The 10,010-nt window shown below is 34.6% G+C and overlaps 1 protein-coding gene across 1 annotated transcript; it reads right to left on the reverse strand.

Moving 5' to 3' along the window:
* Positions 1-1,954: 1,954 nt before the first annotated feature.
* Positions 1,955-3,994, reverse strand: LOC131073428 (uncharacterized protein At4g15970-like). Its single transcript, XM_059209361.1, has 3 exons — positions 3,649-3,994; positions 2,731-3,111; positions 1,955-2,618 (listed from the first exon to the last, which is right to left on the reverse strand). The coding sequence occupies exons 1-3, from the start codon at positions 3,832-3,834 to the stop codon at positions 2,121-2,123; spliced, it is 1,065 nt and encodes a 354-aa protein (XP_059065344.1). The 5' UTR covers positions 3,835-3,994; the 3' UTR covers positions 1,955-2,120.
* Between the last annotated feature and the right edge of the window lie 6,016 nt (positions 3,995-10,010).

Consider the following 10,010-nt stretch of genomic DNA (forward strand, 5'->3'; position numbering starts at 1 on the left):
GCCTTGTGTTTGTAGGAAAGAGCAGGGTTGGAGTTGCAAAGTGTTTGGGATGAACAAGTGATGTGTGGAAGAACATATGTGTGAATTTGGTGGTGTGGCAGATGAAGGAAGACACCTAAACCTTGGAAAAAGACCAAAACAAGCCCAAAATCATCTAAAACAAGCATTTCTCGAGTTCTGTACCTATACCCGGTCAAACTTAGATTCCTAAATTCAGAAGTTAGAAAGTACTTCCAAAAGGGTATCCTGATCAAGAAAGATTTTGTGTGGGTCTTTGGAGAAGTTGGGAGAAAATCCATAGAATTTGGTTAGGTAGGGCTAATTGGGGCTCTAGGGCTAGTAGGCCTAGAAAGTAGGAAAAGGCGATGGGGAAAAGAATGAAACCCTCACTCAAAACCAATTGATTGACTTTGGAAAATATCACAAACACCTTCTACAACCTTTGCAAGCACTTGTTAGGAGTTTTAGAGTGTAAGGCTTGATTTACCCTAGTGAATCTCAACCATGCTTGAGCAATCAGTGAGCACATCTGGATTGGGAGCACTCCTAGGGAGCTTAGGTGTCCAAATTGATTAGAAGACAATATGAACAACACATGAAGCCCACTAGGACAACAACTGACTGCCCTTAAACAAGGTATTATCTCTCTTTGAGTAGCCTCCCCATCAGTTTCAATGGTTTTTGTGGGTGGTTTGGGGAAGCGGTTTATTTTTGGGAAATTTTGATGCAGATGTACCTTTTAGTCTTAACTAATAAAATATAACTATTACCGATGAAAAAAATAAAAATAAAATAATAAATATAATATGTTTTTTGGTTAATAACAAAACATTATTTGTGTTCAATAAATATACATTTATTTTAATTAAAAAACTATCTAATACTAAAATTTTGGGGTGCTTGCTTTTATTAGGTGAATGTTCCCAAAATTCGCAAGGTGAATATTCCAAAGCTTCTAAGAACCCCGAGTAAGCTCGAAATGATCTAAAGGGTTGTGTTTCATACTTCAGTCCAATATATTAGACCCACTTACAAAGTGGGATGGTGAAAATAATGCTTAAAATTTGAATAACAACGTTCAATATGACCATGGAGATGCAAGACTCTAATTACCAAGTAATGGGAGGGCCTTAGGAGGCCAAAAAATATTATTGAATGCATCTCCTTCAATAAGTTTATTGACTCTTTCAATTCTCCTTCCTTTCTAGATCTTGTATACCTCGTGAATGCAAGAGCTTCAAACAAATTTCTTAGAGATAGTTGGATCATTTGATAGGCTTTTCCCTTGTGTATACTATTGTTTTGTACTTGTAAATTGGTTAAATACGGTTTAAGTACTCCTTTTTACCCTTTAGTAATAACTTAACAAGAAATATGAAAGTGTTCATATGCAGATGCCTTCCTCTTATATGGTTGAATTTGTTTCACTAAACATTTATTGTTAAGAGTTATCACATATTCGTAGTTCTACTAAATTGTTAACAGCTTGCATAAATATACATCTTTGCATCAATATACATTTCATAAAAGTCAAATGAAGTCAACATCTTCACCTGAATTGGAAAGCCTTGGTCAATACCATATTGATTTGTCAATTTTCCTAAATGCTCCTCCCACTAAAACTTTGTACTAACCCAAAACATCACACCATCGAGAGAAACATGACACAATGCGTCTCTTGTTGGTGTTGCTCTAAATGATTTTTTTCATTATCTGATGAAACGTCTAAATTGGATGCAAACAAATATTTAAATTTGGTAAGTGGTAGTTAATTTGATTTTCTAAAATGTGAAAATGGAAATTAACAAAAATAACTACGAACACTTTCACGAGAATCCCACAAAACTACATAAACGTGGGGACGTCTACAGCAGATTTCCATTGTACAGACACGTCTGTTCATTCCAGTTCAGGAAGTTATCAATACGATTTCTTTGAAAATTGTAAATGGAAAGTAACAAAATCAATGGTGGAATTTGTAGGACACTAATTGTTTTCTTCTAATTTAGATGATTTCAATCTAATTACACATGAATAGTTCAGAATTTTCCCCAATTTCTTTGAATTAGGAGCAGATGTTCTGGGAAAATTAAATGATAATGATAGTATTAAAACAGTCTTCATCGGCGAAAAGAATTCTGACATGCGTCTGGAGATGTCCAGAGCACATCCTTGCCTTTACCTAGCTTTTCTTGTTGCTTATATTTCTCCCAGTCAGAAAGAGTATTTCTCAAATCAATAACCTTGGCCTTCAATCCGAGTTCACAACAGTTGGCATGCATGGTACAAACCGAGTTCACATCTTTCGTTCTTTCACAGTACCCGCCAAAATATTTAGTGTCAAGGAATTCGAATTCAAGTCGCCTGCGTCTGAACTCATCCCATTTCAGTAGGTTCAACACTTGTTGCTCATTTTTACGGGGATAATCTTTCTTGGATCGATACCAAAAGTTGAAAAAATCAACTGTCTTTTCATTGGAGCGAACATACATGAATCCTGCGTTGGGCTTATTGTAGAGATTAGTTGCTTTCCTTCTATAACGATTTGATGCTACTTGGAAGTCTGCCTTGGATGAGAATTTAGTAAAGGGATCTCGAAACCACATAATATCCGCATCCTGGATGATAATAATATAATCTGAATTATTCTGATGAAAATTCAGGAAATATGATATAAATTTACTGTACAATTTTCTCCAAACCCTTGACGAACATGAAAACCTAACTTACCGAGAAAACGAAGTTATATCCTCGCTCCAACACTTGTCCGAAGAAACGAAGCCTTCTCCACATCATTTTCAAATAACCTCGAGTCATGTAAAGATTTTCTCCCGAGAAATCGACTCCCTCTGTTTTCATCAGATAACAATGCGGATGAATTTCCCGGCAGCGATTGAGCGCCTTCTCATCTACGGCAACAATCAACAAATTTTTCAACAACGCCTCGGTTCCGTTACCGATGTGGAAACTTTTCAGGAATAAATCCACCATGCTATTGTTCTGCGCCCACGCCGCATTCAGAGTCGTGATTATAACGGTTTTCTCCTGGTTCGCCGCTTTTGAAAGGCTTACTTTTAGCTCGTCTGTAACATTTGATGAATTATAAGGAGGCTGCGAGAAACAGAGGAAACTGTAAATCAGTGCAGGGCTCTAAATCACACCTATTTGTGAACTGTTAATTTTATATTGAAATCTTATAAATTAGCATAGACATCTTTAGTACACCTATCTAAAAACAGGGGAAAATTATATTTTCAATAATTTACCTTATAGAAGATTCAGAACTGGTGTCTCTTTAGATCTATTTAAAATATCTTTGCAATTTCAAAAATTATTTGTGAAATCATGTGTATTTATTTTTGAATTAATATTTATTTCAGAGGCAGAGATAGATCACTGTAATTCAATTCTTTACTGATTTCTTTCTTTTCTGAATTACAAAATATGATCTAAAACATTAATTTATATACATGCAATTAATTACACAAACTTTTATATATCACTATAATTCAATTCTTCACTGTACTCTTTCTGATTATAGATTAGAAAGTAACACACAATTAATTACAAACATAATCCTGTCGAAAAACTAAGGTCAGTTATGCCTAGTGCAGTTACTGATGAATTAAAAAGGTGAGAATATCTTACAATATCTGGATCTTTTGCATGCAAATCGTCCATCTCTGAAGGGAAGAGCTTTTGCATGCTGATGAGAATCGGAGTGAAGGAAGCCTGGAGTTGTTCATCAATAGCAATGGACACAAATCCCACCACTATTATGCAAGCCAGAAATGCACTCACCGTCCTCACGACCCTCTGACTAACCCCTTTCATGCTGGCCTGTACAGAGATTTACTCAATTCTCCCTATTTGTATCTCTGTGTTAAATTAATATTTTTGAGGCACATAAGAACGCCACGTCGCTGCAATATAGACAGTAGGTTGCACGAAGTTGCAGAAAAACGTTAACCTGGTTTCCACTCTCCACTCCCCACTCTCCACCATAGGAGTCAAGAGAAGAGTCAAGAGGAGAGGATAAGGAAACTACAAATGGTAGGTCCATCAAGGCCGCTGCCTCGAAAGACTTGGAAATCACGGATTACAAGGATTTGTATTTTCCCTTTATCGCTTTGCTTTTGTTTTGACTATAAATTTCCACCACAAGAAAGACACAAAAAGTTTTAGTTTATGTGTTGTATAGGGGAAAGGATTGAGTAGATATCCATGGACAAGCCATAATGGTGGATATGGCATTAAAAGATTTATGGTGGACATCATGTGACATGATATCCGTGGATATGCCATAATTCTTGATATCATAGTGAGTTGATATATTTCTCTCACACGATAGATGAAGCTATTGGGTACACAGTGAGGTGATATATCTCCCTCTTCTAGATGAATCTATTGTGATCATAATAAGGTGTTGTGGGATAGAAGATTATCCTCCCTTGCTAAGAGGGAGTGTTGAAATAGATAGATCGATTGGATAAACCAAATGTCTAATTGGCCTTACAGTCTTAGACATTTGTCTTGTAGTTATCCGTATATCTCTACTTATTATTTTGATCACATATAGACTGATCGATTGAATATTATGATTAATATTATAATCAACATTATGAATAATTAGTAACAATCTTTTGTTACTAATTATTCAAAATATTAATTATATTATTTTATTTTATAAATTATCGATTTATTGTATGTTATCACATCGGCTTGGTTGACCAATTATTTGTTATGTTAGACCTGACAATATTATCGTGGGTATTGCATTTGTAATATGTGCCAACGTGCTCCACATAGGAGTCACGAATCCTTGAGGAAACATGTCGGTTCCACAAGGAGTCTTGACTCCTCTTTGGATCACTGATTGTATATAAATAATTATATGATGTCAATGAAGTGGGGCAATGCAGTGATAGATAGCACGTCGACAACAACAAAAGGTGACAGCTGTGGAAGTGAAAGGTAAAATTAATACGATAACAAGAGCATTCAAAATTGCTGAAATAATATACAATAAACATTTTCTTGCACGTACAACAGCTGACCTTTGTGAATATCACCAAAATTAAAATTAGCTATATGTCTAATCCACTTTAACACAAACTTGATGGTCAACATGCTTAACATTGTGTTATTTTTCTAAAATTTATCAAAAAATGAGTTTAACATTATTGCTATATTTCGTTTAACTTTGTATTGGAATATGTGCAAACTTGATGGACAAGATGCTTGATATTGTGTTTTTTTTTCTAAAATTTGTTAAAAACACATCATTGGTAGTTGAAAAGTAAAGGGTAAATGGACCAAGATTGTCAACATTCTTGCCATACTTTAACCTCCAAAAGATTCTAGTTGCTAATTGTTCTTGACCATCAATAGGTGTTGATTTAGACTTTTGAGATTTAGGACAAGAGTTGTTAGAAGAAGAAGGATTGTCTTCAATGATTTTAATAGTTCCATTATCAACTGATTTTTGTATACTTTCTTTAAAACCCAAATAATCATTTGCATCATGATCATGAGTTGGATGAAATTAACAAAAAGGAGTCTTTGAAGAAGAAGTCTTTTTAGCCTCTTGATGCATCCATTGTCTCGCAAGATGATCTTTGAAGTCTTGAATCCTAAGGAGGTGATCCATCGGAGAATCATTATAATGTCATAGGCCTTCTGTGTTGTTCAAATTTTTTGAGTCCTTGTCCTCTATAATCTTGTTTTGATATTATGTTATAGCCAATCCTATAGGAATTTCTTAATTGAGAAGGGGGGGGGGGGAACATTGTAATGAATCTGTTTGAAATTTGTAGTGTAAGAATGTTTAGAGGGAAGAAAATAATTAGTAGATGAAGAAGAAATATCTTGTAAAGCATATCTTTCCTTTCTATCATCATGCATGTCCTCTTTAATAGATTGGGAAGGAAGATCCTTATCATCTAAGGCCTCATCTTCTCTTAATGTTATGTGTGGAGATAAGTCATGAATTAAATGCATAACATCATCTTCTCTACAAATTTTTTGATGACTAAGATAGGCTCTAGGAGAATAAGGAGGATCTAGAGAGATGAAAAGACCAATATCTTGATTTTTTCCCCCTTGCACTAAGGTATGTGTATGAGAAGAAGATTGTGCCATGTTTGCTCTGATGAATAAAAATAATAGTAAGAAGGGAGGGGTAAATCAGTATTCCTTTGAACTTATTTAAACTTCTAATTAACTAATGGTGTAACATAATCTAAGTGCAGTAAACAAAAGAGACATAACACATAACACCCGAATTTTGTACATGGAAAACCAAATATGGGAAAAACTACAGAGAGAAGATTCTCTTAGGAATAGAGTAGTATGCAACTAGTTACACAATACAAAGGGTGTTGGCTCATTGTCGATTTGGCTCACTGTTGGTTTGGATTCACTGTCCCGAACAAATGATGTCTTACAGCCAAAACATGAGTTACACAATATTGAACTGTTGTAGTTGCATCTGTCACATGCATAGATTACAGTTCTTTTGTAGTACACAAGTAGTTCTTCTTTATTCACTATACAATATTTACTCACAATGCACATTCACAGTATTCTTTGCATGTAGTACACAAATTAGTTGTCTTTCAACAACCACACACATTTCACATGATATAAGCCGCAATATATATTCACATAAACAAAAAGCTTAACATGACAAGTCGGCTCACTCAAAAGTGGTGAGACAGGACTTATCCAATGCATAACACCAACCAAAAATTTCTTTGTGTAGAGTCAGCTTCTAACAAGTAGCATATCCAAATAGGATTGGATCTAAAGCATCTTGAGACGTGTAGAATCATCATGTCCAGATGGGACTAGACTCAAAAATAGTCTTTCCAATTAGGTAGAGTAATGGACCACAAATTGTGTGTATGGAAAGAAAGAAAAAATGCATGTGAAAAAGTAATCTAACTAGTCCAAACTACATACATACATTATAGACCAGATATATACATATGAAATCTATGGCATCAATGAAAACAATGGCAAATAGATCAACAATCTCCCCCTTTGTCATTGATGGCAATAAAAGTTATATAGTAAAAGTTTTGCTAAGAATAATAACATAAAAGAGAGTTTTAAATACTGATGAATATTACTAATACTACTGCACACTAACTACTCTCGCTTTGACAACAATGACAAAGGGTAAAAAGAAAAACTGAAATGAGACTAAAAAACTCCTCTTAAGGGAGATAATCAATGCTTGTCAGAGAAACCTTTGATGCTCTTAGCATGGTCAGTCCAGGCATCCTTGTGCATATCCTAGTGAGAAAGAGCATCTGTTAGAAGTTCAACATGTGCTAACACAGATGCATGTATTTTTTCTGCTTCACTGATGGAAGGGATTAGAATAAGTGAAATGGGAGGCAAAAAAGAGAGAGCATGATTCAACACCGAGATACTTTTATTTCTAAAATATCTCAATTTTCTTAAGGGAAGAATAATATTGTCCCTTTGCTGATGTAGCTAATAGTACTTGCTAACAAGATCTTCAATCTTTGATCTTTCAGAGCCATATAAGTCTTTTGACAGTTTGAAGTTCTCCCGAGCCTACTGGATTTTATCTTCAATGATGTTCATTTCCTCCTTAATACTTTTGGTGGAATCCGGCCACTAAAGATTGAAAGAAAACAATATGTCACTGTTATCTAGGTAAGATTCGTCCTACGAGATTAGCTAAGAGAGGTAGAGGTGTGGATTCACATTTGGCCTTGAACTCTTGCAGAAGCTTTTTCTTATCATCAGCCTTTTCTTTTTCATATTTTTCTCTAATCTTCTCCACAAGACTATTCAAAGAGTTGATCAATATTTTGCATTTTTCTATACAAGAGGTTTCCATGTCTAATTGACATTTAGGGACAACAAAATGAAGGGATTACAAGAGATATTCAATGATCTTATCTTTCTTCTGGAAATTTTGTCTTGCAGAAGATATGAATACTTCTCCAATTTCAAGCCTCTAAACGAGATCTACATTGGAGAAATCAGCATATTGCATAGAAGATGTGATAGGGGGAAGAATAAATGGTGCAGAGAATATATTTTTGCATAAATGTGTTTTGGAGAACTGGATTTGGTTCTGATTATGGAGATGTGTACATTGGACTCCTTTGTCTGATGGCTTTCTAGTTTGGAAAGGACTTTCTCATTTGCATCTGAAGTTTGAATTTCATTAGAAGTGTCCAATTCTTTACCTTTGTTTGACATAGATATTACCGGAGGTGAATTGCCTTTTGCAGAAGTTGTGGAGACACCTTAGGACTAGGGCGTTGTAGAGGCACTAGGGCACTCATCGAGGACAAGGGCACTCACCAAGGACCAGGGTGCTTCATCCTAGTTCAGCCCGTACCAGGGCACCCAGTGCCCTGATCTCGACAATTTTTCTTGAACTTCTACATACAAGCTCTAATCCTCTTATCTTGCTCAGATCTTATTTTATAGCTTTGTTTGATTTTTACAACACTCTATTTTCATCATTACATTTAAATGTCTCATTTTTTGTTATAGATTTTATACTTGCAATTCAAAACCTAATTCAAACACAACTTCAACTCAAACAAAAGGTGAAATAGGACCTCAATCAACATTCAACCCTCTTCTTAATAGAATTGAGGTTGGATCTATTGAGGGTCCATCATCCTTTTAATGTATTGGTTAATTTGGGTAATTGGTGATCTTATCCTACTTGGTGAAAGCCTAGTTCCAAATTACACCATTACATTTGGGTGAAACCAATATATTTCAATCTTAATTCTAATTTTTCATCTTCAAATCTTATTTGTATGCATGTTAGATTTCAAATTTACACTCATATATTGAATTTCCAATTGAATTGCATAAATTTAGAGGTTGAATTCACAAAAAAGCTAATTTATAATTCTAAAATTAACTTGTGGGTTGCAAAATTTTCCAAGTGTGTTTTTCAGATTTAGATACATTCATTTCATAGCTAAAATAAAATTACATAAAAAATAAAAAATAAACATAAAAAATACATTAAAAAAATTGTGTTTTATGCATTTGTGTCTTTGCATGCTTTACCTCATTTCATTACAATAGTTAGCATTTCTTTTCAAAATGTCAAATTAATCTTGGCAAGACTATCGTGCATTTGACAATACATTTGCTTATGATGACTATCCTTTCAAGGAATTATATAGTAGAGAAGAACTTGAGGAGACTCTTAATGGTTTCCTTTATCCTAAGTCTTCTAAACCATCCTTTTGCCAAAGGTTAATCAACATAATGTGTAAGCCATTTAGTTGTGATGACCTCTAGATGATGGATGAAACTCGTTATGAATTCACCCTTCTCTCTAAATCATCCTCTAAATGTCAAACAATTCACAAGGATATTGTCACGCTTGACAATCCTCTTTATGAACCTTTACCTTCTATGAATCCTATTTATGAAGTTTGTCATAAAATAAATTGATGTGGTTGACAATCCTCTTTATCAAGATTTAGCTTTTATAAATGAGGCCCTCATGAACCATGATAATTCTTCTTCTGAATCTTCTCTTATTCATGAGGATAATTTGGTGCAAGAAAATATTATTAAGACTTCTTTTACAACTCTTCCCCTTAAGGATGAAATTTTGAAAATTTATGATGATCTTTCTCCTAAAAAATGCCTCTCCGGTTAGAGTATCTTAGACCAAGAGGATGATATCATAAACACCTTGGACTTAATATTACTTTATCTTCCATACATGATACCTTTCCTAGAGAAGAAGTGTTGATGGACATTGATTTACCCTCTCGTAAATTTGGTCCTACCAATGAGGGCACATTGGTGCAAGAAGAGGTTATGAACACTTCTTTCAAAAATCTCCCTCCTAAGGATGAATCTTTGAAGAATGATGGTTATCCTAAAATGTATCTCCCCCATAAGGATCATTTAGTGCAAGGGGATGATATTGTAGCTACCTTTCCTTGTGATATCATTCCCTCTTTTCATTTCAGTGGATTTCC

The sequence above is a fragment of the Cryptomeria japonica genome, chromosome 7 (genome assembly GCF_030272615.1).
Source record: "Cryptomeria japonica chromosome 7, Sugi_1.0, whole genome shotgun sequence".
Lineage (NCBI taxonomy): Eukaryota > Viridiplantae > Streptophyta > Pinopsida > Cupressales > Cupressaceae > Cryptomeria > Cryptomeria japonica.

Coding starts and splice junctions, on each gene's coding strand:
- LOC131073428 (XM_059209361.1), bottom strand. CDS start 3,834: ATGAAAGGGGTTAGTCAGAGGGTCGTGAGGACGGTGAGTGCATTTCTG. Junction 3,112..3,648: donor ATGCAAAAGATCCAGATATT/GTAAGATATTCT, acceptor TGTTTCTCGCAG/CCTCCTTATAATTCATCAAA. Junction 2,619..2,730: donor GATATAACTTCGTTTTCTCG/GTAAGTTAGGTT, acceptor ATTATCATCCAG/GATGCGGATATTATGTGGTT.